This window comes from Chlamydomonas reinhardtii, chromosome 3 (genome assembly GCF_000002595.2).
Source record: "Chlamydomonas reinhardtii strain CC-503 cw92 mt+ chromosome 3, whole genome shotgun sequence".
Taxonomy (NCBI): Eukaryota; Viridiplantae; Chlorophyta; class Chlorophyceae; order Chlamydomonadales; family Chlamydomonadaceae; genus Chlamydomonas; species Chlamydomonas reinhardtii.
In genome coordinates, this window is record NC_057006.1 from 7,409,875 (window position 1) to 7,434,017 (window position 24,143).

General features: G+C 62.8%; 4 protein-coding genes across 5 annotated transcripts; 1 reads left to right on the forward strand and 3 right to left on the reverse strand.

The window, feature by feature from the left end:
- Window positions 1-539: 539 nt before the first annotated feature.
- CHLRE_03g206203v5 (uncharacterized protein) lies at window positions 540-7,735 on the reverse strand. 2 transcript variants are annotated; one of them, XM_043061505.1, is made up of 11 exons: window positions 6,763-7,735; window positions 5,650-6,526; window positions 5,382-5,479; window positions 4,909-5,169; window positions 4,592-4,765; window positions 3,155-4,318; window positions 2,789-2,998; window positions 2,414-2,646; window positions 2,132-2,210; window positions 1,833-1,865; window positions 540-1,534 (listed from the first exon to the last, which is right to left on the reverse strand). In XM_043061505.1, exons 1-11 carry the CDS (start codon window positions 7,387-7,389, stop codon window positions 1,148-1,150), a joined length of 4,143 nt encoding a protein of 1,380 aa, XP_042926469.1. In that variant the 5' UTR covers window positions 7,390-7,735; the 3' UTR covers window positions 540-1,147. The 2 variants fall into 2 exon arrangements, with proteins under 2 accessions (XP_042926469.1, XP_042926470.1); XM_043061504.1 differs by having other exon boundaries at window positions 5,650-6,529.
- A 550-nt stretch (window positions 7,736-8,285) lies between these two features.
- Window positions 8,286-11,497, forward strand: CHLRE_03g206000v5 (uncharacterized protein). The gene is made up of 8 exons (XM_043061497.1): window positions 8,286-8,551; window positions 8,646-8,717; window positions 8,881-8,977; window positions 9,231-9,403; window positions 9,602-9,694; window positions 10,145-10,321; window positions 10,576-10,632; window positions 10,848-11,497. Exons 1-8 carry the CDS (start codon window positions 8,456-8,458, stop codon window positions 11,034-11,036), a joined length of 954 nt encoding a protein of 317 aa, XP_042926471.1. The 5' UTR covers window positions 8,286-8,455; the 3' UTR covers window positions 11,037-11,497.
- A 3-nt stretch (window positions 11,498-11,500) lies between these two features.
- CHLRE_03g205950v5 (uncharacterized protein) lies at window positions 11,501-17,425 on the reverse strand. The gene is made up of 6 exons (XM_043061496.1): window positions 16,939-17,425; window positions 16,608-16,808; window positions 16,088-16,302; window positions 15,470-15,723; window positions 14,823-14,928; window positions 11,501-14,593 (listed from the first exon to the last, which is right to left on the reverse strand). Exons 1-6 carry the CDS (start codon window positions 17,082-17,084, stop codon window positions 13,977-13,979), a joined length of 1,539 nt encoding a protein of 512 aa, XP_042926472.1. The 5' UTR covers window positions 17,085-17,425; the 3' UTR covers window positions 11,501-13,976.
- A 2,636-nt stretch (window positions 17,426-20,061) lies between these two features.
- Window positions 20,062-23,675, reverse strand: CHLRE_03g205900v5 (uncharacterized protein). The gene is made up of 3 exons (XM_001693275.2): window positions 23,416-23,675; window positions 22,374-22,925; window positions 20,062-22,153 (listed from the first exon to the last, which is right to left on the reverse strand). The coding sequence occupies exons 2-3, from the start codon at window positions 22,746-22,748 to the stop codon at window positions 21,356-21,358; spliced, it is 1,173 nt and encodes a 390-aa protein (XP_001693327.1). The 5' UTR covers window positions 22,749-22,925; window positions 23,416-23,675; the 3' UTR covers window positions 20,062-21,355.
- Between the last annotated feature and the right edge of the window lie 468 nt (window positions 23,676-24,143).

Here is a 24,143-nt window from a genome sequence, read left to right on the forward strand (position 1 = left end):
GCGCTGACTGACAGAGCAGACAGACCCAGACACAGCAGGGCTTACTTGCTTGCATCTTGGGCGGAGGGATAAGTGGATCGCGGTTTTGGCCACTCTCATCCAGCTCCGGTGTATTAGCCGTGGGCTAACTTTAAGGCAACGGCTGTAAACGGCTGTAAACGGCTTGGGTGAGCTTGGGTCGCCAGCCAACCTGGATTACCCGGGCCCCCTCAGGAGTAGCCGGCGGCCCACCCAGGTTAGCCCCGGGCTCACCCGCGGTGAGGCCCGCTACCCTTCCCGAGCGGGTTAACGGCACCCAGATTAGCCTTCACCGGGGCTCGCTCTGCTAACTTCAAGGTCCTGATGAAGGGGGCGTGTTATCCCTCTGTCTTGGGGCGGGGGAGGGGGGTCTAGGCCGCCGCCGCTGGCGAGAACGGCCCCAACCACGTTCTCGCCCACGGCATCCAGGGGCCAACAAGGGGGTGTCAGTCAGGGGAGCCGCCCCTGGTGTCAGCTTTGTACAGCTGGAAAATGGGCTGAGCCCCTTTATAGAGCAAGGGATGACGATGGGTACCGGCGACATGAACAGCACCCTTGCAAAACCCAGCGGGACTAGCATAGTGGCCTGCCAACGCTTAGCCGAGACACCGCATGCCCGTCCTGCCACGCCACGCCTCCTTGCCCACGCCACTCCACACGTAAGTCCGCGATACCCTCATTCCGAATCCCTCGCAAGCACCGCCAACGGCTAGCCGGGCTCGAGCCGGGGGTTCAGCCCCAAGCGGCCAAGCGGCGAGAATGCACCCCGGAAATGCTCAACCTTTCTCGCCTGGGGGCCTGCATTGGGGCCCGTTTCTTGCCGCTCCCCGAAGATGCAAGCCCTGGCCAGACAGGCATGGATTTAAGCACCGAGAATTGCTGCTGTAATGCTGAGGTTGTCCCCACACTGAGGTTGTCCCCTCCGCACTGCTCTGAACCCATCTGCACACGCAGAACACCCCCGGCACCCTGACTCTCGCTGTGGCACTGCCACCACCAATTATAGGCGGCAAAACGGCTCAGCGCTGTTGCAAACCACGTGCCAAGGCAGTCAAGCCTGACAGAGGACACACAGATATCAACAAAGGAGGCATCCATGACAGCCACGCACCGTGTTCATGCCACCCAGTCACCCGCATGTGCACGCACTTTCAGCCGCCTTCTGTGGACACAAGGCCACACCCCCAGCCTCGCTGCCACCCCCAGTGCCCGTAACCTCCACAAGCGCAAGCATCATCCGGACCCCGCCCCCGGCCCCGCCCGCGCCTCCTCGGCGCAGCGCGGCACAGCTTCCTCCCCAGCAGCAAACAGAACCCCCAGTGGCATTGCCGTCACCATCACCGTCACCTTTGCTGCTGCCGCTGCCGCTGCCGCTGCTGCCGCTGCTGCTGCTGCTGCTGCTGCTGCTGCTGCTGCTACCTCCGCCACGTGTTGCCGCCGCTTCAGTCTCCGGCACAGGCCACGCCGCACACGCAAGCTGGCGGTCGGGCCGCTCCAGCTGTAGCTCCGCGCGGGCCTGGGCATGCAAACACACCAAATACCATATGATGACAAGGAGAAAGAGCGCTAGCTTTGAGCGGGAGAGAGAGGTGTCTCAAGAGCGTGTGCATACCGGTACATGGAAAGGGCGCGGTCTTCACACGGACACGGTTCCATTTGGGAGCGGTGTCGCCTATGGGTCCACAGCACGCGCCTAGGCGGTCGCACGGCGCCAGGGTATGGCGGAGGGCCGGAGGGGCGGAGGGGCGGAGGGGTCCGCGACCGCACACCGTACACCCCACGCAGCTGCCCCCTGGCTGCCGCCGGTGCCTCACCTTGCACAGGGCGGCCACCGCCACCTCCAGCGCCTGCACGGCATGGCACCCGACAAGGACAGGGCGCGGCATGACAAGGACACACGATGCATGGTGAAGGCACGTGACAGCACATGACACCCGCAGCACGCCACCAGGCACGCAGACGCAACTCAAGTCCATGAATACGGTGTCACGTCGCAGCGGCTCCTCGAGACGGTGTGCAACGACCTGAAGCTACACTCTTTGCCCTCGTAGGAGTACCGTAACCCAGGCGTGAAGCACCGGCGTCAGCACCGCCGCTGGCGCCGCCCACCCACCCGTGCGTCCTCGCAGCACAGCGCGGCCCGGCCGGCCCGCTGCACGGCCGCCAGCATCTGGTGCCGCAGCCAGGATTCACTGCGTAGGGTGCGGCGGGGACGGCCGTTGGCTAGGGGGGATCTGCTCCTGTGCCCCGAAACGTTCCGCGCCAGAACAGGGCGCTTCAAGGAGGCACGCAGCAACCGTCAGGCGCTGGCGTGTGCGGTACGGGCGTGCCGCAGGCCATGCAGTGCGAAATCAAGCAGATGCAACACGCCGTATAAAGGCTACCGCCAGCTCACCAGACGGATGGGTGTACGTGAAGCACGTCAGCGCCGGGCAGCCACGCCGCCGCCGCTGCCGCCGCCGCTGTGGCGGGCAGGTCGCCGCCCCCACCTGCGCCCCCCGCAACACCTCCACCCGCTGACGCTATGCCCTCGGTGCCCGGCAGCAGCAGCGGCCCCAGCGGCTGTAGCACGATGCAGCAGCCGCCCAGCTCCCCGTCTGGCTGTAGCCAGCGCGCCGGGGCCGCGCACTGCGCAGCAGTGGCACAGCCATAGCCACGTCCACAGATTCATCATACCGTACATTGGTCGGGGTCACGTGTGCACACGGTGACACGGTCCAAACCCACGCACCCCGCCCAGCTCCCGCCCAGCCACTCCGCCGCCACTCACCCGCGCTTCCTCAGGCGGCACAAGCCGGTGCGGCACCCACGCCACACCCAGCGCGTTGGAGCTGTACGGCGCGCCTGTGCTGCCGCCCGGCCCCGCAGCTGTACGTGCCGGCTCCTGGCACTGGCCCTGCTGCTGCTGCTGCAGCTGCTGCAGCAGTAAAAGCACCTGCCACACCGCGGCGCCGCCGGCGCACGCCACGGGCCGCCCAGCCTGCGACGAACGCAGGCGCAGACAGCGCAGGCGCGGCTCTCAATTCCACCTGCCTTCCCCCGGCGTAAACAGCTGGGGAAGCAGTACCGCCACACGCGCCCTTTCAATCTACAAAGCCCCAAGCCCCAAGCCCCATGCCCCTAGCCCCCAGCGCACCTGTAGCCAGGCACAGAGCTCACCCAGACACAGGCCCGCGCTGCGGCCGTCGCTGCCGCTTCCGCCACCGGCCCGGCCCACCAGCACAGCCTCCTCCACGGGCTGCTGCACAGGCGTTGCCGCCGCGGTGCCGACATGACCTCCCACCGGGTGCCCCTCAAACTCACTGCTTGCGGGCACACCGGGAGCGGTTGTGGCAGCAAGCGTACCTCCAACTGCCGCGGGCGGTACCGCCACCCCCGCCGCCGGCGCCGGCGCCGCCGCCGCCGCCAGCGTGACCACGGGAAAGAAACCGAGGTAATCCAGCCGCCAGTACGCCTCCCCAAACGCCGCTAGTCCTGCGCCGCCGCCGTCGCCGCCCGCCGCCCTGCTGGATGACACGCCCGCCGCCGCGCTGACGCCGCTCGCCACCGCCGTGGCCGGCGGCAGCAGCCCCGCCACCGCCGCCAGGGCCCCGGGGTCTGCTCGTGCCAGGACCGCGGCGGCACCCGCCACGCCGCCGGACCGACACGCCGCCTGCAGCTGCTGGTTGTGCTGCGTGGTGTTGGGTCCCGATCCAAACGGATTGAATCCAGATCCAGATCCAAATCTCGATCCGGGCCCATGTACACCGAATGCAACAGTTGCGGCCGCGGCGTCAGGCGGCTCGAGGCTGCGGCGCAGGCGGTCCTCCTGCACCATGGCTTGAAGGGCGGGTCCCCACACGGCCGCCGCCGCCCCGCCCGCGCGCTCCATCACCCGTGCCAGGGCCTCGGCAGCCGCCCTCACGACACGGCTGTTGCTGCTGCTGCCGTTGTCACTGCCCCTGCTACTGCTACTGCTACAGCCGGAAGCGTGTGGTGCAGAGGCAGCTCCTGCAGCCGCTGCTGTAGCGTACGCGGCCCCCAGAGACATCCGCGCCAGGCGCAGCCACGCTTCGGGCTGCGCTGTGGCGGTAGTGGCAGTGGCAGTGGCAGTGGCTGGTCGTGCTGGGGCCGACACCGACGCCGCGGCTGCCGCGGCGGCGGCGGCGGCGGAAGCGGAGGAAGCGGCGTCGCTCCGGGCGGGGGCTGCAGCCGTGGCTCCGGGCGGCTGCTGGGCGGCTGTGAGCGCCCGGTGCTGCAGCCGCCGCAGCCGCGCCGCCAGCTCCGTCACAGCCAGGTCGCGGTGCACGTCCACAACCAGCTGCATGTCAGAGCGCACAAGAAAGGAAACACGCAGGACAGTGTACCTACCGTTTGCAATGCATGTAGTAAGCGCAGGTGTGTGTGTGTGTGTGTGTGTGTGTGTGTGTGTGTGTGTGTACGAGTGTGGCCCGTGTGGATGTGCGCCAAGCGCTGTTGGCGGACGTGGTTTGGCGCAGAGGCAGCACCAATGGTGGTGACCAGCCATGCCCCACAGCCATCGCAACGCAGCTCATACTGACACGCACACGCAACCCCCCATCCCGGCACGTACCAGCGGCACGCTGGTCAGCAGCTGCCCGCCTCCCGCCCCGCCGCCACCGCCGCCGCAGTTCAGCATTGATAGCCCGCTGCCGCCCCGCTGCTGCAGCCGCTGCCGCAGCCCGCGGCACAGTGCGGCCACAGCCGACTCGCGCCGCCGTCCCAGCAGCCGGGCTGGCCGCATGCCCTGTCACCGGCCGCGGGGGCATGAATATACACCTAGCGTCACAGCGCGCCCCATGCATGTAGTCTAGATCTAGCTTGTCCTTTCCTAACAAGCTCTTCTGCACCCAATGACACAGCATAGCCGCCCCTCAAACGCCCACCTACCGCCAGCGCCCACAGCAGCACCATTCCAGCCTCTGCCTCCAGTTGCGGACTGGCGCCGTAGGCCGGACAGGGCCGGCAGGCGCCGCCGCCACCGGGCGCCGCTGCACCGACCGCCGGTGCCGCTGGGTCCGCCTTCGTCAAACCTGGCATGGAAACGCGCGCGCCGCTCTCCACAACACAGGTTGCAGCAGCTACGATGCCGCAGCGATAAGCGTCTGTGTCGAAGTCGTGGACAAACTCCAGCGCAGCCCGGCCCACTTCCTGCGGTGGTGTCAAGAGCGCCTGAGTTGGCAACATGGGGAACCTCTAAACTCTAGAACTGATGTTGCATCATGCGTATAATATGTTGCATCATGCGTACAATATGTTGCATCATGCATATAATATTACCATTTTAAGCCGTCCTGGATACACAGCAAACCTCTCTCGGACAAACGTGCATGATGAGCAACAAGCACCCCGCCCACCCTCACCCGGCAGTCGGGGTATGCGGCCTGCATTCGGGCCTGCGACTTGGCTATCTGGTCCTGGAACACCCGCACCAGCCCCTGAGCGCTGTTGCGGGCTTGCGCTGCACGGAGATCAACACGAGGCAGGCGGACAGATGCAATCAATCCGAGGCGACAAAGCTAAGTTTCTCAAATTAGCAAGAGGGAAAGGAAACCGAATGCAACGTAGCTGCTGGAGTCGCCAGCCCTCTATTTCCGCTATCCCAAACAACCTGGCTCCTCTCCCTCTCACGTGTCATCTGCATGGTTGAGAACATCGCCACCAGGTCCTTGTTGCGCCGGACCAAGTCCGCACACGCCCGCGACTGCACCGCCGGCAGCGCCGCCGCCACCGGCTCAGCCCGCGCCGCCCGCCACACCGCCTGCACCAACCGCTCACGCGCATCCAGCGGCCGGCAGTGGCCGTACACCACCAGCCCTGCAGGCCCCGCAGCTGCGGGCGCGCGGGTGGCGGTCGGACCGCCGCCCACCTGCCCTTGAGACCCCAGCGGCGGCGGCAGGGGCGGCGGCTCCGCCGGCTCCGCAACCCAGTCGTCCCGGCGAGCGATGCGCCGCCACTCGCGCCGCTGGTTCCACATCCTCCCCAGGTCTGCCCGCACGCTGCTGCCACCGCCGTCACCGCCGTCACCGCCATCACGCACTCCATGTTGACCAGCAAAGATGGTCGTGGGCCCCCCGGGGCGGCACGGGTCGGCCACACGGCGGCAGTGCCTGGTGCGCACGCGGCTGGGCTGTGGGCCGCCGTCGCTGCCCGTGTCGCTTCCGCTGTCAGATAAAAAGTTCACGTCCGGGGTCGGGGGCCCCCCTGGCCGTGACATGAGCACAGGAGTAGCAGGCTGTGCGGGCAGGCCGCCTGACGGCGGGGCTGCAGACGCCGACGAAGCTTTGCGGGGGTGGCCACTGGCCGACGCCCGGACACTTCTGCCGCTCGCGCTGCTGCGGATGCTTTCATTGTTGCCATTCCCACCACCACCACTGCTGCTGCTGCCGCTGCAACTGCCGCTTCTACTGCCGGCGCCATCCCCGCCGCTACTGCTGCTCCCGACGCTGCTGCGGCCGCCGGCGTCAGATGACCACCTGGGCGGGCGCCTTGGGGCCGTGCCGCCAGGCTGCTGCAGGGGGGCAGCGCAAAGCTTGGACAGCACAGGGCAGAGTAGGGCAGGCAAAATCCCGCGTTACTGGTTACGGCACGCGTGCCGTGGAGTCATGGGAACCATCCACCGGCCCACCTTGCCGACAGCACCGTGCGTGCTCACTACCGTGTCACCAGCCCTCTGAATCACTCCCCCCCACACGACCAGACCCACGGTTCACGGCACAGCCTACAACGGAGGGCCCGACCCACCTCGACACGCTGGGGCGACTGGCGCGACTGACACGCAGGATGTAGGATGGATGCACGCAAACTTGTGCGCCAGCTAGTAAATGTCTCCGCATTCAAGGAGGTTGTGGCAGTCGGTCGTCGGGTGCTAGAAAACGTCGAGCCTGGCACCGCCAAGCTTGACCTCTGGGGCGCCGCCGTGGCCCGTACGGGTTCCGAGCGCCGCACACGCAGCGCCTGACGTGCCATGACGATGTGCCGCCGTGTGGCAGCAAGGCTGTCCAGCGCTTGCAGGCCCAGGCCGTCACCCGCGCCCGGCTGCTGCGCCAGCTGCTGCTGCAGCTGCTGCGCCTGCTGCCCTGCCGGTTGCCGTGCCGGTTGCTGCTCCTGCTCCTGCCGTGCCGGTTGCTGGTCCAGCGCCTCTTGACCGGGGTGATGCTGCTGCGGCTGCTCCCGCGCCTGCTCCTGCTCCCGCTGCGGGCTTCCCGGGCCTGGCGGCGTCCGTGGCGCGAAGAGCGACGGCTCTACCCCCAGCCAGGCGCTCAGCCGAGATGCCTCGGGGGCACGTGGCGACTGCGCCAGCCCCAGCTGCAACGCTAGGAGCCGCCTCCGTTGCAGCGCTTCAAGCGAGCCGGCGGGCCGCGGAGGCATCGATTGACTCGTGGGCTGTTGTCAGAGGACAGCGGGTACACCGGGACGCCGCCCGGCGTGCCTCAGCCGATTTTCAATACATCAAATTGCTCCTACCTCAAATTATTGCTATAAGCCAGGGCTAAAGCGATTTGGTGATGAACGAAAATTAGATGTTGCACCGATTTCGCCACAAATAGTTACACGCAGTAGGTGGCGGAAGCGAAGCATGCCAGTGAAACCTTCCACGATGGCTACATGTGTAGGGTTCAAGAGGGGTGGATAGGGCGCGCTCAGAAGCAATCAAGAATATTGATTGGGGAGAGACTGGCCTCATGCGGTCAGTGGCCCGCTGTGGCCCCCGAACAGTAGTATCAGCAAAATGCTGAGGGGCTTTGGGACGCAAGCAAGACTCTGTGTCTGCGATACAAGCATGCCTTTTTATCTCAACCCCGAAACCAAGCGCAAATGAGAGACGGGTTTGGCGACGGGGGAAGGGAAGGGGGGGTGCTAGGCCGTGCCAGCCCCAAGGCCCCAAGCTGTGCCCCTGCCCAGCCCGGCCCGCAAGCCGATCAACCCGAAAACAGGCGCGGACTGTTGAGGCTTCATCCTTGAACTCTCCAAGAGAAACCAATGAACGTCGGCCACCGCCTCGCAATCAGCAGGTCGACATCCCTTTCGATCCCGAAGTTGGTCACTGCAGCCCAAGTCTCCGCTTAACTCTCCCGCGCATCAGGTATATTTGTGGCACAACCCGCATAGTATGTACCTGATAGCTGCTCGTCCATGGCTGGATGAGCTCCTCTGGCCCCAGCTCTGCTGGCAACCCCCACCGCCCGCCGACACGATCTCGCAGCAAGGACGTCAGCCTCCTGCTAACATTCCTTACTGTATTATATCTAGTGCTATGTAATGTACTGCCCAGTCTTTGTAAGGCTGCCCTTTCAAATAAGTCTTTGCAGCGCGGCGTTTCGTTACCGCGCCGTCCATTTGATAAACCCGCGTATATCTTGCACAATTGCCGAATTCTGAGTAACTAGCAATAAATTTATTTCATCAGTTGCCCATTGTCAGGAGCAGCAGCGAAATGTCAAACGAGGAGCAGGAAGAGGAACTGTGCGCACTGGAGTCAATTTACGGATCAGAAGTGGTCCATGTCTCTCGCGAGGAGTCGCTGGTCGAGGTGGGTCCTCGAGGGAACGGAACAGCAACACACGCACCCCTCAGCTTTACCTCGCCGTCCTGGTCCCTGTTGGGCTGCCCTTGTGCTGGGCCAGGTCTGCGTCGCCCATCCCCAAGGGGGGACACAAGAAGTGGTGCTGCGTGCATCCCTACCCTCAGACTACCCGGTACGCGGCAATGCAGGGCAGGGCACAGCACCCTGACACGCATGGTTGGCGACCAGAACCCCGGTCCGCATCATACCGTAATGCAGGCACCCAATGATTCAGAGGAACTGCCCTAATGCGATTGCCCCCGCTGCCGTGGGTGGCTGCCCCCCCCACACTCCAGGCCTCCTCGCCGCCAATAGCGGAGCTGTTCGGTAGCCACCTGTCTGACGACCTGTTGGGCTGGGCGGCCCGGCAGATGGAAACAATGTTCACGCCCGGTAAGAAGTCATGCGTAATAGCGTCCGTAACTGCGCGTATGCATAGCGCCGCCGTGCGCCACTGCATACGGTATCTGTTGCAGTACGGGACCAAGACTGGTGCCTGGCGGGTGGGCTCGGACTACAGCCCGCGTGGGCGCACACCCGGCTGCGCCGACCCAGGTCTACACAGCAGTCTTGGTGCATGCCGCACGCTCAGTCACGCAAGCTGCCGGCACGCCTGTGCCCTGATGCCCGTTGTTGCATCTCGCAGGCGAGGTGGTTCTGTACCAGTTCGTGGAGTGGCTGAAGGAGCAGGAGCTGTTGTGGAGCGTGCCTGTGGGGCCGGGTGGCGCAGGTGGCGGCAAGGGGCAAGCGGACGCCTCAGCCGAGGAGGGCGGCGAGGGCGGCGGCGGCGGCACGTCGCGGCGAGCGGCAGCCGTCCAGGTGGGGTCTGGGGCCCGGGTCTGGGATGGCAACCTCGGTTGGTGCCGGGCCTGGGCTGTAGGTGTAATTGCGATAACCGGGTTGCGTAGGCTACAAGGGATCGCTTTGGTCCCGAAGATGCAGTGCGTCCGATGGCCGCCGCCAGACCAGCTGACCCCCAATTCTCCGCTGCCTGCTGCCTGCTGCCGGGGTCCGCAGGAGGCGGTGCGTGAGGCCGAGGTGGTGGAGCTGCTGCGTGCGCTCCGGGTGACCAGCGGGGAGCCCCACGTGGAGAAGAAGTCCACATTCCAGGTGGGGAGTGGTGGGCGGCGAGGGTGGGGACAGCGAGGGCGGGGACAGAGAGGGCGGGGACAGATAGAGGGTGGGGACTGGGGACAGAGAGGGCTGGGACAGGGTGGGCGGGGATAGACAGGGTGGGGACAGACAGGGCGGGGACAGACAGAGTGGGGACAGAGAGGGCAGGGACAGGGTGGGGGTGTAGGTGCACATACGGTAGTTCATCAATGAAGCGCGCAGGTGCATACCGGTACTAGAGCGGCAGGGCCATAGCAGAGGAGGCTGCCTCGTTTGCAAGGATGATTACCGCAGCAATCATGGTGCAGGCTGTTGGCGTTCGGCCATACCGCATCCTTAGCGCGGATGCCCGTATGGCCGAATGTCAACACAGGCCATTCCCATGCCCTTGTCTGGCCCGCATGGCTAAATACATGCCAAGCTGGGCACTCCCCACCCCCCGCACAGGCGCATGTGGCGCCTGTCAAGTCGTTTGAGGAGGTGGCGGCGGTGATGGATGCTTTGATGTCCATCTCCAAGATTCGTGCCGCCACACACAACATCATGGCGTACCGGATACACAACCCGCCCACCGCCGCCGCCACGGCGGCGGGCGGCGGCGGCGGCGCGGGCTCCTTCGTGCAGGTGCGTGTGATGGGTAATTGGGGAACAGGAGGCTCTTGAGGTTTCGGTGATGCAGCAGCGAGGGCATCCGCTGCTACAAGTGCTGCCGATGCCCGAGCGATCACCCCTCGCCCGCTACGGTGCCGTGCTCTGGGGCTGCTAGTGACTACACACGCGCATACACACGGTGTCAACCATCTTCCCCTGTGCTCTCTGGCGTAGTATCGAACCTCTCCCCTGATGCTTGCCTCACACACACGCACGGACGCACACAGGACTATGATGATGACGGCGAGACGGCGGCGGGCGGGCGGCTGCTGCACCTGCTGCAGGTGTGTGTGTACTTGCTGCTTCCCGTTGTCGCCGTTGTCTCATGGGCCGTGTGCATTCTGCTTCGCCTGCCGCGCTTAGCCCGGTCGTGTCCGTGCCTACAACCCATGCCACCATCCGGCAGACCGGCACACATGGATCAGCAGCTGCCCCAACAGCCTCTCCTGTATACCGTACGCCCGTACCCACACCCGCACCCGCGGCCCTCCCAACACAGGCGGCGGATGTTCGCAACGTGGTGGTGGTGGTGTCGCGCTGGTTTGGCGGCGTGCTTATGGGGCCGGGCCGCTTCACGGCTATCAACAACACCGCGCGCGTCTTGCTGGAGCAGATGGGGCTGGTGGCGGCGCCAGGGGGGGCAGCGGGAGGAGGGGGCGGCGGCAAGGGCCGCGGGGGGAGACACTGAGCCTTCCGCCGGTGCTTGGGGCCGTGGAGTGGCAGAAGGACGGAGTGGCAGGGCCGTACGTGCTTCCCTGGCGCAGTAGGTGGCAGTAAGCCTGCAAGTGTAGCAGAAGCATTCAGCGGGGACCTTGGGCAGCCGTGGCGTTGACATGGCGCACTGGGCGGGGCGGGGTTGAGACCTTGATTGGAGGTATGCACTACGGTGGGGAGGCGAACAGTTCTGAGGTGGACGAATGCGCATGAAGAGTACGAGCCTCAGGCACGGTGCGGTAGCCGGGAGGATGCGGGAGCGTGTGTAGAGAAGTGTAGGAGCCTGCCGAAGTGCGAGAGGTGCTTGAATGCTGGATGGTGGCGGTGAGCATGCAAAACGCATGGTGGCTGGGGAGTGACGCTGTTGTATAATTGCGCTGTCATCATCATGCTCCGGGAGCCCGGCCAAGCGAAGCCCACCGAGATGTTTTGAAAACAAACATTATATTGTTACATTGTTTTGCGTCGCCTAGGGCGCTTCGGACATCAACAGGTTCACATCACGACGTCGATCCACCACTTCCGCCACCGTCCACAGCGAGTTATGCCAAGCTCCGCGCCCTCTCAGGCAGGACCCGAACAACACCGCCGGAAGCGCTTTACCCTCGTGAACGCCTTCCACATCTGAAGCCACTCCCAACATAACTCCTCAACACAAAACTTCACTCAGGCAATTTACCGCGCGCACATCAACAAACCTGGACAAAACCAAACAAACAACACTGCCTGAACAAGAACTGCTCCATCCTACTGAAGAACGAAGAATTTCTAGGCTTGAGGCCTTGCACATCGGATGTCTGCCAACGCCCCCACCCAGGGTCCCACGCCTTCTGCACCTCGTCGCATCACTCCACGCACACCGTCCCAGGCCGTAGCACAGCTTCGCGGTAGGGCACCCGCGCAACCCTGCCCGTGCTGCACGCAGACTTTGGTGCCACCGTAAGCCCACGTGCCACGTGCTGTGCCGCGAGTGTCCCGCCACAAGACCCGCCACATACACCCCCCCCCCTCACACACACGTGTCCACGTCGTTATGAGTGCGCCTTCAACCCCACCCACCCCCCACACACAATCACTCGCTCTCTCACTGTGCCTTTGCGCCACGCCTCAGCTACTTGGCAGGTTCTGGAGCCTCCATGATACCGTAGCTGCAGCGTCCTGCATGCTCCTCCCCTGGTCCAACGCGCCTCTCCCCCACCCCCACCTCGCTCTCATCTCACACTCCATCATTCGCTAGGTTACCGTTAGCCAAACACAAAATGTCGCATGCAGCACTGCCCCAAACTTGGGGTGCAGCCACAGCATTGTTTGGGGTCCGCGCATACCAGTTGATCGCCGACCTCCTCGTCCAACATGTTCCAGGGTTTGCTTGCAGGTCATCAAGGTCATATGCGGTCTGGAAGGTGCATCGCTGCCCACCCAAAGCGCAACAACAGTTCATGTCGCCCCCGAGTCACAGGGCGCGCCGCCCAACTCAGCAATCCTAGCCGAAATAAAAATGAGTAGTAAAGCCCGCAGCAGCAGCTGGAATCCTGTCGTCAGCGCGTGTCTTCGCACCTGCAATTGTTTCGGTTTCTTCGGGTTGCCCGTGGCCCTCTGAACACACACGCAGACGAACTTTCCCCTTCCGTCCAAAAAGCCAAACACAACAACATCAACCGCCTCCCGGTCACAGCATCGTTCTCTTCCGGAATCCGTTTGGCGTATGGTCTCACGCATCAGGAATGGATTGCATTTGCCATTTTCCGGGGCATAGATGCACCCAGCAGACGGAGATGCGTTGTCACACTTCGTCACATCTTGCACGAAGTGCACGACAGTTCGGACCTCGTGGCGTTCACCTGCACAACCACGCATAGATGCAACCATCTAGCACGACCGGAGATGTCGCAGTGTTGTCGATTGCCTAGTAACAAACCTACCGATCTTCAGCTGCCACCCAGCGGCCTTCCACATATGGCCAACCTTGCCGCCCTGCCCAGTGCGTGTTACGCACATTGGCAATGAGGGTGTAGCCCGTTCCTCCGGCAAGGGCTGCCTCTGCCCCTCCATAGCCAATAAGAAATCCCAAACGCCGCCGCACAGCTCCGCTTACACTCCTCTCGCTCTTAGGTCCTTGCCCCATACCCACTCCACGGCCCACACCCCTTCAGAACCGCTCTGAATTTATGCCTGAAAATTCCGTACTTCCACAGGCCGCTTGATTAGTCGCGATGCCGGGGCGGGGTACGGAGGGGCCCGCAAAACGCAAGACTGAGGCTCCACACCATGCAGTCCCGCTTTCAGTCGAGATATAGTTCGTTTACGCGGTACGTGTACAGGAATGCCAGCCCTCTCAAGGAAATTGTAATACGCAGGTGAGCTCTCCCCGGAATCTCTACGGCGGGCACTGCAAATGCCGGCGCCGTCGCTCCCCTAGGGCTGGGGTCCAAGCCCCCTGCAAAGCGCAAACCGGCGCACCGCCCCCGGCTCGGGCCGTGGGGCCACGACGGGATTGCGGTAGCGCACCAGAAGTGCATTACCGTCCCGGGGGCGGGGCCTTGTCACACGCCGCCGCAGCTCCACACATGAAAGAGGATTGCCCATACAAAAATGAAAGCTGCGCCAGATTTACTCTGTGATATGCAATGGGCGCCTCGTGCATGTATTAAAGGTGAATGCCACAATGCGGGAATAGCATGCTGACGGATCCGTCGGGGGCCCTGATGCCTGGACCGACACACCCGCCGAACATGAGACTAAATCCACAACTCCAAACCTGCAAGCCTCTGCTGAAGATGCACGAGCAGCTGCGAGATTGCCGAAGGAAGACGCCGCGACAAAGCACTCCCTCCACGTCCGCTGCTCGCTCGTTCGCTCTCCTGTGACCAATAACATCCGCCAGCGACGGCTGACCGCTCACCGCTCACACGGCTTACCGCACCGCAAACTGGATCGGCGCGGCGAGCACGCGCTCCGGCACCGCGGACGCCACGTTGCCGCCCGCGCTGCGCCGGTTGCTGCCGCCGCCGCCGCCACCGCCCATGCCCACATCGGTGCTGCTGGCCATCCAGCCCGCCGCCACGGCGCTCTGCACAATGTCTGCCTCGCTCCGCGGCAGTGGCAGCGGCGCGCTGCTGACGCCCTGGTGCCGGGACGCGGCCGGCAGGCCGCCCGACCCGGAGTTGTAGGTGCTGCCAGGCGCGGGGCTGTTGCCGCTGGAGGTGGGCTGCGAGGCGTCGGAGGTGGCGGCGGAGGCGCCCAGCAGCGCCACCTGCTTGGTGTGGTAGCGCTGCCAGTGGCGCTGCAGCAGCGGGTGCTGCAACAGGCGCTCGGCGGAGGGCCGGTTGATGGGGTCCAGCTGCAGCGCCTGCTCCAGGAAGGAGCGCGCCTCGCCGCTGAGGTGTCGGCCCGCGAACAGCTTGGGCGTGCCGCTGCCGTCCAGCTCGTGCAGCTGCTGGCGCTGCACGCCCATCATGTCGGCGGCGCTGTCGGCCAGGAAGGGCTGGCAGCCGGTCAGCGCCTCATACACCAGCACACCCAGGCTCCACACTGTGGAGGCGGAGGAGCAAAGGGAAGGGGTTGTAGAGATCAGCAGGCGAGGCGGCGGAGGGGTTCCAGGCGTGACCTAGTCAAGGGCGAAGAAGTGGCTCCCCACCCCCTAGGTCATTGCCCAACGTGTGCCTGTGTTGCCCCCAGCTCTCGCCGCTCCCCCTTCCCGCCGGTGCCCTCCTGCTGCACCCTCCCAACCGCTGCCTCAGAAGGCTGCCTCCCCACCCACCGTCTGCCTTCTCGTCGTACTGCGGGAGCTCCTCCTCGCTCATGCCGTTGTACAGCACCTGGTGGAACACCTCCTCCGCGGAGGGCTTGTCCAGAACCTCGGGAGCCTGGGGGAGAGGGAGGAGAAGGACGAGATGGGGACGAGGAGGGCAGGGGAGGGGGGTTAGTTAAGGTTTACTGGGTATCCTGGTTTGGTACCGGTTTGGTCGGAAACCTGGTGGTGCAAGTATGTTTAGGAGCATGTGTGCCCGGTGGTGGGAAGACATCGCCCGGCTGCCTTGCACGTTGCTGCGGCCCGACCTTTACGCGCGTGCCTCATGTGCCTGGTCGCCTGCCATGCGTCGCCCTGGCACTCCTGGGCCGGGCCCAATGCACGCCCGCCCCCTTCCGACAGCCACCACACGCCCACGCCTAGGCCCCTCCCTTAAATCCCGTCAAATCAAACCCATACCTAAACATGCTTCGCCTTACTCCATGCCCTGGCCCCGTCTCACGGTTCTCTTTGGAGAGCGATGGTTGTAACCCTGCTTGAAACCCCGCCCCAGGTCTGAGATTGGTCTTGGGACACTCCTATTTTTCGTTGCGACAGTGCATCCAACCCATCCGCCCCTTCCCTCCTTCTCCCTTCTCCTCCTCCTCCATCCTCACCATGTACTCCAGCGTGCCGGCCCGGTTGTTGAGGCAGCGCGCGCGGCGGTCCGCCGCCTCGCTGAAGTCCAGCAGCGTCACGGCGCCGGTGTCGGGCGCGCACAGCACGTGCTCGGGCTTGATGTGTCGGTGCACCACGCCGCGGCGGTGCAGGTCCGCCAGCAGCACCGTGAGCGGGATGAGCACGTCGCACACCAGCGCCGCCTCGGCCAGCCGGCCGCCGCTGTTGGCAACCAGCTCGATCAGCGTTGTGCCTGCACAGAGAGGGGGGAGGGAGGGAAGGAGGGAGGGGGAGGGAGCGGGAGGGTGGGAAGGGGGGAGGCGGGGAGGGGTCAGGAGCGAGGCAGGACGGCACGGGAGCAGGGAGGCAATGCGCAGGGCTTCCGGTGAGCAGTGATTGCCATCTGGGTTGGTGTGACTCAATCTTCTGAACTTGAGAGCTTGCGTGTCAGGAGGCCCTGGTCTCAATCCAAGCGTCCTCGGCCCTGTGGCCACCTCCCCCCCCCTTAGCTGCGCCCCGAACACGATGAACGTTGTGACGCCCATCTCTCTCGCCACGCCTTTCCCCTCGCACCCCAGCCCCTGCCCCGCCTCTTAGTACCGTGTCCTCATCCTCACCGGGGCAGCGCTCCAGCACGATGTGGAAACTGTCATCATCCTCAAAGTGCGCCACGTATTTGACCACGCCGGGCACACCGCACAACGAGCGCAGGTGCGTCACCTCGGCGTCCAGCTTCGCGCGCGCGCTGGAGCTCAGCCGCGCCTTGAAGAAGGTTTTGAGCACCACCGGCGCCTTCGTGTTGCGATCCTGCGCTAGCGAGATGGTGTGCAGCCTGCGCGGCAAGAGGCCAGAGTGGGTCGGAGAGGGAATGCCCTGAGAGTGAGTGCAAGACAGAGGAGGAGGAGGAGGAGGAGGAGGAGGAGGAGGAGGAGGAGGAGGAGGAGGAGGAGGAGGAGGAGGAGGAGGAGAGGCGAGCGTCGTCGTCAGATACTTTTGTGCTCGCAGTCCGCTCGACCTGATTTGACGCGTAACACACGGGAAAGTACTAATTCGTGTCACCCGCATGTATTATTGCAGGCGGGCGTGCTCTGAGAAGGCAGCAGCGTGCGCACATCTTTCAGCCCACTGGAAGCTCACCTGGAGCGATGTAGCGTCCGAAGTGTTTTGTATTGTGTCTTGGGCCCGTCCACGACTACGTTGTTGGCGCCGGACTCTGGCGCTGAGGACGCCGCGCTGCTCCGCACGCTTGTTACGTCCACTGATGTCTTGGCGCGCGCCAGCTCCACGCCCACTCTCCGCCCGCGGGGAGCAACCCGAGAGGGTGGGGTAATATCAAACCTGCGCCGGATTCAGGCAACAATGCTCTCGAGTGAGGTCGGGCCGCGAATGCGCGACCGATGCGCCAGAAGCCGGACAGCCTTAGGTACCAGCCCTAATGAGATGCCAGCCCCAGAACAAGACTTCTCACGTGTCTCTATCATCACTGGACGACCTCCGCCCTCGGCTCGGCGTCACGCTGCTTGGCGAGGGCTCGGTGAGGCTCCTGCGCAGCGGCTGCTGCTGAGCCCCGAGCTCTGGCTTTTTCCGGTTGAAAAGCCGATTAAGGAATGACATCTGGCCGCTGCGCTGTGTGCGCCTCGCAGGGCCGCTGAAAGCCTTGAGTTGCCTGGGCGGTTCTGCACGTTTCCGCAGGCGTCCACGAGGCTACCTGACAAGGCTGGTTATCAGATGCGGCTGCCTGCTGAGCGAGGGAAGCGCTGGCCGTAAAGCCCAAACGAAGCAGCCCGAGGGGCCCTCGCTGGTGTCTGTGGGGCGCGCGCTGGCTCCTCTAGCTTTTGCAGTAGATGTAATTTGACTAAGTAGAAGGTAAGGAGCGACGGCCGCGAAAATACGCAGAAGGTCGTTAACACCGCGTATATTTGCGTACGTCTGCGTATATCTGCTAGCAGAAAAACCTGATGCTACAGAGTTTGACTTGTCAGCTTGCTGCAGCGTACAGAGAAGCGCGCTCTCAAACCCCTCGGGCCCAATCGCTACCGATTTGCCCCTTTGTGCAACGCACACCCGCTTGTTTGATGCAACCCAAGAGTAACACGGTAAAATCAGTATAAATAAATGCAGCAGCATCGCAGTTCAAGTAACAACGGCCTGTGCCACCCCGGCGCTTATCCGTCGCGCGCCCTTCCTCCGCACGACTAACAAGTTATTGATAGGTACCTGCACGCCTACTGTGTTGTTGTAGCCTCCATAAAGTTCCTACTGAGGCGTTGCGGAAGTAACCGGGAAGATCGGGAAGTCCTGGGCCCACTCGATAATGCCATGACGTCTTTGCATTTACTGCATTCATGCTGTTGAGGAATCTGTGAGCGGTGCTGCTGCTTATCAGCGCCGCGCGCCACCGGGACACCACATGCCGCGCGACGCCCATCGGGCAAACGGGTGCCAGGCTCGGATGGAGGCAGAGCACGAGGCACACATGCGCCCCTGCCGGTGCTCCAGGCTGTTGTGCTTGTGCAGGCACAGCGTGTAGGGCGCGCACTTAAGACCATCGCCGCATGCTCCGGGGGGTCACCCGCCTGCTTACAGGGAAGGGTGCGGCAGGCATTTGGGTACCTTGGATGCGTGGGTTCGGCTTTGGGATACCGGGGTGGGGGTCGGTGCATACCAGAAATGCGCACCTGGCGTAGTCTGTGCTGCTGGCGCAGCAGTATCGTAGTAAGTATCACTGGGAAGGGTGCGCACACTGACCTGGTGGGAGAGCGTCAGTGGTTGTCAGTGCATGAGGGTATGGCGACTGAGGGCACAATTAAATCGCCCCTGCATTAAATAGCCTTGGTAAGGGCGCGTTGTTGGGGTGCGGGACGTGGCTTATCATGCGCCATGTCTGACAGGATCGGGACGAAGATCGCATCCAGCTGCACCAGTCTGCACCCCTCTAGGTGATGGCGCATCAGCAAACTTGCAGCCAGCCAGCAACTTGTCGGTACAGTAACTCCGGCGTTCGACCAGCCATGCACTTCTGCTCTGCCACTGCAAACTGTTTGCCGTCTGCTTGGGGTATGGGCATCAGTTGCACCCTACGGGACCTCGCCAACCTGCCTAAACCCTGTCGCATCACACACCACTCTAGGTGATGGGCATCTCGTCTCAAGCAAACGAACCACCTTGAAGCTCCCCGGGCAGATTATAGTACTTAGTTGCCGTGTCCATGAACGTTGCAGCTCTTCAAGCATGTGCCTCGGGGCCGAATCGACGCCTGAACTGACTGAACTGTCTGGGGGTTATTGACGAAGAAGACCAACGCCCTCCCCCAAGGCCTCATCAGCCTGTCCGCTCAACCAGCTCATTTCCAGTCTGCTAACGCCTCGCATTCCGCTATGCTAATGTATATTAGTGCCGCTTGTGAACTCGCCTCCACACCCCTAGGCCTAGCAATATCAGCTACTTGCTTTCCTTGCCTTGTCCCGTGTGCTGTCGCCCCATCCCTGCATCCCCCAAGGCAGTCCTGCACCGTGGAGCAGTCACACACAGTTGCCCCTAGCCCCCTACCCAGCTACCCAGTACATCGGTTTGACGGTCGTCATGCAAGCAGGCGTACAGGCACGCGGGTACCACTCCGGCAAGTCCCTAGGGACTGCGTGTGTCCAATGCCCTAGACTGCCGAAATGTTATCATGTGACATATAATAAGGTCCCTGAATGATTTCCGGGCATAAACTCGAGCGGGAGCCGAAGTCGAAATGCTAAATGTCGCACTCGCCAGGACTCACTGGAATTCGTCCTACGCTGTCCGGATGACATATATAGGTGAATCTTAGTGGACGGCACTAGATACAGGCCCAAAATACCGCCTATGCGAGATATGGGCTCTGGTCAATTTCGCGACTTGAGCCCTGACCAACATGTTTTGTCCTCTGCCGAGCGCTAATGTCCACTAATGATGTAAGTTATGTACCTGCAAAAAGGCGGCGTCTAAATACTGCGGTAGGATTTGCCTCGGGCGACTCCCAGAGCCCTCCGAGCGTGCGGGTTTGGCTTGGAGCACGCACCCCCCCGGACAATTGTGCACATAACTTTTTGATGCCGACTCTTTTTACAGTGGCGATTGCGTAACCTGCATACACTGTGCGTACGCTATCCGTCACGCTATCACGCTTTTAGTTTTCACGACGAAAATATTTGCGTGTCCCATTGCACACCCCATGCACGGCTGCAGCCGTACGGCCTTTCAGGTCGCCTCCTCGTAGCTCCGCACCATAGTAGCCGTATACTAGTCTCTTGTCAGATGATACCTGTTGGGTCTACCAGGCTGTCAAAGTTTGGACACAGCAAAAGACCAGAGTGGTACCCGCGTGCGTACAGGTAATGCGTACAGGCTGCATTAATGCGTGCAGCGTGCGACGGGACATGGTAAGGGACAGGTTGGCGTAGTCCCGTAGTGAGCAGCGCATTCCCAGGCGCAACGTCAAGAATCTGCAGGCCCCCCTATGCACAACTGCCCGTCCCAGTTGTGCGGTTATGCTGCAGAACCGGCCCCACACCGGGCCCTGAAGGCTCGACAGCGAGCCGCGGGATCCCGAGGCTTTAAGCAATGGCCGCAATTGTTACAGCCTTTTCCTTCATTGTTCACGGCAGCCATCATCATTAGACATGTTCCTGAGCCCGTCCAAGTACTGTTTGCAGCGCGGCGCATCATCTACAATGCTGTTTGCACCGTGTGCTTGCCTTCCCCGCCCCATTCGTATATTCCCATGCACAGCGTACACCAAGTACGATCTCTTCAGTTGCAAGCCCTGCCCTGTCAAACGAAGCAACAAATTACATGCCCATTATGAGCATCGTACTACTGCCTTTACCCTATTGTAGGCCACTGCTGATGGCGCTCTTCGCATCCATCGAAGACACATGAAACGCACACAGCATGAGTGCGACCACAGCGTGAGAGGCCGCTACCCACAAGGCCTAGGTGCCGTAATGACTAAGCTGCTCGACGCACATCACATCAGCTGGTTATAAAAGTGCACTTGAAGACTCTCTCTGGACCACAGCTAACGCTCTCTTTTGCCTCTGCCTCTCTCCGGCCCCCGAGGGGTAGGTGCGTTCTGCGCTGCTGGCCCGGCAAACCAAGGATGAACCGATTGATATGAACACCTAAAAAGTACTATTCGCAAGGTGCACACAAACACACACAGACCTCAACTCCAGCACTGAACTTCCAGTAGCGCGGGCGCGTCAGACAAGTCTCGGCAAAGACGCGTCTATCAAAATCCCCATGTGCGCCCCTTCCGCCACGCCAGCCCTGTCACCGGCCTGGCCAATGCAGCCGGTTCCCCGACCGCAGCCTCGGGCACGATGTGACGACGACGGCCAAACCAGGAAACATCCTCCTCATCCATATCATCTGCTGAATGCCACGAGGAGCACCCCAGCGCAATGGGCATACACACCACGAGCCACGTTCGCACACGACTGAAACGCCTTCAAGCACAGCGACACGAATCGCACGCTCCTTCGCCAGCAAGGAATCCTCAGCCGCAGCCCGCAAGCAACATAACCTCACATATACAGGCTCCGTCAATAGAGCAGTCTGTTGTACACCACCGTTTCCAGTCTTCTAACACTTTGCTTGGAGGTCGTATGTCACGCGAGCAAACAAGCAAGGCCCTATCGGCGTCAGAGCGCACGTTCCGAGTGTCCGCAGCCCCCGCATCCCAACACATTAAGCTCAGCAAACGTAAAAAGACCTAATCGTGGCGTGCCGTAATCATGCAGCCCATGCGCAGGAGGCACCAGTCTCATCAGCCCGCAGCCGGCAAGGAGCCAACAGCAGCTAGCGGCGCTTCACCCGCCGCCGCCGCCGCCGTCAGCCTCTCTCCCTCCAGCTCATCAGGCCGTGGCGGTGGTAACGATCTCGCGCTCGGGCTCGCTGCCATTGTCCGCCTCGGAGTCCGAGGACGTGACAATGGACAGGAAGGACGCGGCGTGGTGCAGGGGCGTGATCGGGGAGCCGGGCGCCGCCAGCTTCTCAATCAGCGTGTAGTACGCCACCTTGCCGCCGCAGGGGCTGACCTGGCTCGAGGCGCCCTGCAGGCCGAAGCCCGCGGGGCACATCGTCAGGTTGCCCCAGCAGCCCGTCGCGTCCATATCGACCTTGTCCACAGACATGGTCACCGAGACTTTGCCCGGCGCGAAGATCTTGACCACCTTGTTCAGCAGCTCCTGGACCGGCGCCATCAGGTCCTCCCCAAAGCCCGAAAACTCAACCGACGCGTAGCTCTGGTGCGCCTCCGGCGTCACGTGAATGGTGATCAGTCCGGTGTTGTCAATGCCGTTCATCGAGTAGCCGCACGGCTCAAAGACGTAGTCGTCGATGATGGCCTTGGGCTTGAGCTCAGCGATGCCGGTGTCCTTGGTGGTGCGCTCCGCCGAGACAAACTTGGGGTTGTTGTCGCGGAAGAACTGCGCGGCCGCCTCGGTGCCCAGGTCCGTCATCGTCACCTCGAAGTTGTAGGTGGGCTTGAACTCGGGGCCCAGCGGCAGCATGTCGTCCGCCAGGTACACGTGCCACTGCAGGCCCTGGTAGGGCTCGCCCAGCATGAAGGCGGTGCCGCCGTTGGCGCACATGGCGCCAAAGTGCTCGTCCAGGAAGCCCACCTCGTGCTCGAAGGCAGTGTAGGGGAAGGGCTGTGGGGTGGCGGGGGGAGGGGGAAGGGAGCGGGACGGGGAGGCATAAGAGGCGGGGGAGGCAAGGAGTGGGGACAGCGGGGCAGCAGGGCGGCTGTAGCCGGCAGTAGCTGGATGATCGATCACGCATGCGCATAGAAAAACCGAGCATCTCCAAACGCCGATTGCCGAGCACCCCGAAGTAAGCAGAAATGCTAGTATTGCTGCATTAAGCACACACCTGGTTCTCCGGGAAGAGGAAGCTGGCACGCGTGTACTTGCAGCGGCGGGGCTCCAGACCAATGGAGCGCGCCACCTCCAGCAGGCGCGGCACCGAGTTCAGCAGGCGTGTAGTGCCGCAGGTCTTCAGAATCCACTTCGTGGGGTACACGAAGAGGCTGCTCTCAGACAGCACGTACGCGTCCAGCTTGTCGTTGCTGCGCGACGACACGATGCAGCAGCGCGCCAGGGTCATCAGCTCGTCCAGCGTCTCGCGCGGGATGGAGCGGAGGCCATTGGCGGGCACGTTGGGGCCGAGGCGGAAGTCCACCTCGATGCGCTTCTCGCTGCCCTCGAAGATAGGCATGTGCAGGACACCATTCTCGTTCACGGTCATTTTTAGGCTTTTTTAGTGCTCGCTCGCGCGGGCCTTGGGGAGACCACAGGTGCTGTGTGCTGTGTTGGAAACAATCACTCTCTGATGCTAAATTGGTTGCCGGGACAAACTATTGCAGACGCAGAATCACTTGAGCCCCTCGAGGGGGCAGAAGCCTTAGCTGGGGAGCGAGCCGGTCTGCGCGCGAAAAAGAAAGGCAGCACAGGGGCACGCGAGAACGTCAGCAGAGCCAGCGCACGCAAGGCGACGGAGGTGTGGGGATGCAAGTTGAGCTTCGGCGACCGACCGCAGACGCGCCGATTAGCCCCGAAAACCCTCCGCGCGCAAACACCTCAACTATGTCTATCAGGCGCGCCAAGGCAGGAGCACAATGGCAAGCGTGTCCGAAGCGCCGCAAAGTCATGGAAGTAGAAGGTCCCCGTCCCGCGGCCAGCGAAGGCCTTGAGCCCCCAGATCAGCCTATCCCGCGCGACCAAATTGCAAAGTGTACCCTCTTTGCCCCACAGGTGAGCTGCTCTGACTCGGCCGCCGCTGCGGGCCAGCGCCGCACCCGATTCTGAGTGGCCAGGGGCGCCCCCAACGCGCAGCCCCAGCCGAAGCCCCGAAACGCACGCTTCTTGTACGCTGTAGGTGATCTACGCCCAACCCAGGCAGCGCCGGTACTCACATCGGCGAAGCAAGCAGTCCGCTTCACAACCAGGCGAGCAGGCTCAGACGCGACGATCGGCTCAGTGGCGATAGGGTCGTAAACACTACGCATGGAAGTGCGCTTAACAGCTGGCATCCTGGGGGCGACTCATTCGTGCTTTTTCTTGAGCGACTAAAGGCGAATTGATTGTGCTTGTGTGGAGCGAGGCACGCGACTGTGTGGTTGCAAGAAGTAGCAGGGAAGAATGCTCAGCGACGTCAGGCGAGCGCGTTAAGGTAAGAACATTATGGCCACAGCAGACGCTTGAATGGACGGGCTGCAATGGGGCCGGCCACAATCGCAGTACGACCCGAGTTTCTTTCCAGCTGGCGCCTTACTTCGTGCCCAAACTGACATAAATAGCCTACATAACAGCTCGGCAGCGCAGATGAGTGCGCTGGCTGACCGCCGCCGCTTTTCTGCCCGGCCACAAACTCGAGCTTTCCCGCTCGCGCTTTTGGAGGTGGAGCGGGCCAGCTCACATATTGGATACGAAATTACATTACTAGGTTTCCATGAGCGACCCAAAAATTGGGCTCGCGAAGTTCAGGCGCAGCGCGGTCGGCTTGACCCCGGGGTCAGCCGCATGACTGATCAGCCCCTGCCCCGCCAACCTGTCTGCGCTTTTTCCGCCTGGCAAACTGCGCGGCCTGGCTAAATTGTGCGCTGGCCGAGTTTATTGCGAGATCGCTATGCCTAGAAGCGCC

Coding starts and splice junctions, on each gene's coding strand:
- CHLRE_03g206000v5 (XM_043061497.1), top strand. CDS start 8,456: ATGTCAAACGAGGAGCAGGAAGAGGAACTGTGCGCACTGGAGTCAATT. Junction 8,978..9,230: donor GGAAACAATGTTCACGCCCG/GTAAGAAGTCAT, acceptor TGCATCTCGCAG/GCGAGGTGGTTCTGTACCAG. Junction 10,322..10,575: donor GCGCGGGCTCCTTCGTGCAG/GTGCGTGTGATG, acceptor GGACGCACACAG/GACTATGATGATGACGGCGA.
- CHLRE_03g206203v5 (XM_043061504.1), bottom strand. CDS start 7,389: ATGCCTCCGCGGCCCGCCGGCTCGCTTGAAGCGCTGCAACGGAGGCGG. Junction 6,530..6,762: donor AGTCGCCCCAGCGTGTCGAG/GTGGGTCGGGCC, acceptor GCCCCCCTGCAG/CAGCCTGGCGGCACGGCCCC. Junction 4,766..4,908: donor TGCTGCTGTGGGCGCTGGCG/GTAGGTGGGCGT, acceptor GGCCGGTGACAG/GGCATGCGGCCAGCCCGGCT.
- CHLRE_03g205900v5 (XM_001693275.2), bottom strand. CDS start 22,748: ATGACCGTGAACGAGAATGGTGTCCTGCACATGCCTATCTTCGAGGGC. Junction 22,154..22,373: donor TCCTCTTCCCGGAGAACCAG/GTGTGTGCTTAA, acceptor GCCACCCCACAG/CCCTTCCCCTACACTGCCTT.
- CHLRE_03g205950v5 (XM_043061496.1), bottom strand. CDS start 17,084: ATGTCATTCCTTAATCGGCTTTTCAACCGGAAAAAGCCAGAGCTCGGG. Junction 14,929..15,469: donor CCGGCACGCTGGAGTACATG/GTGAGGATGGAG, acceptor CCTCTCCCCCAG/GCTCCCGAGGTTCTGGACAA. Junction 14,594..14,822: donor GTACGACGAGAAGGCAGACG/GTGGGTGGGGAG, acceptor CCGCCTCCACAG/TGTGGAGCCTGGGTGTGCTG.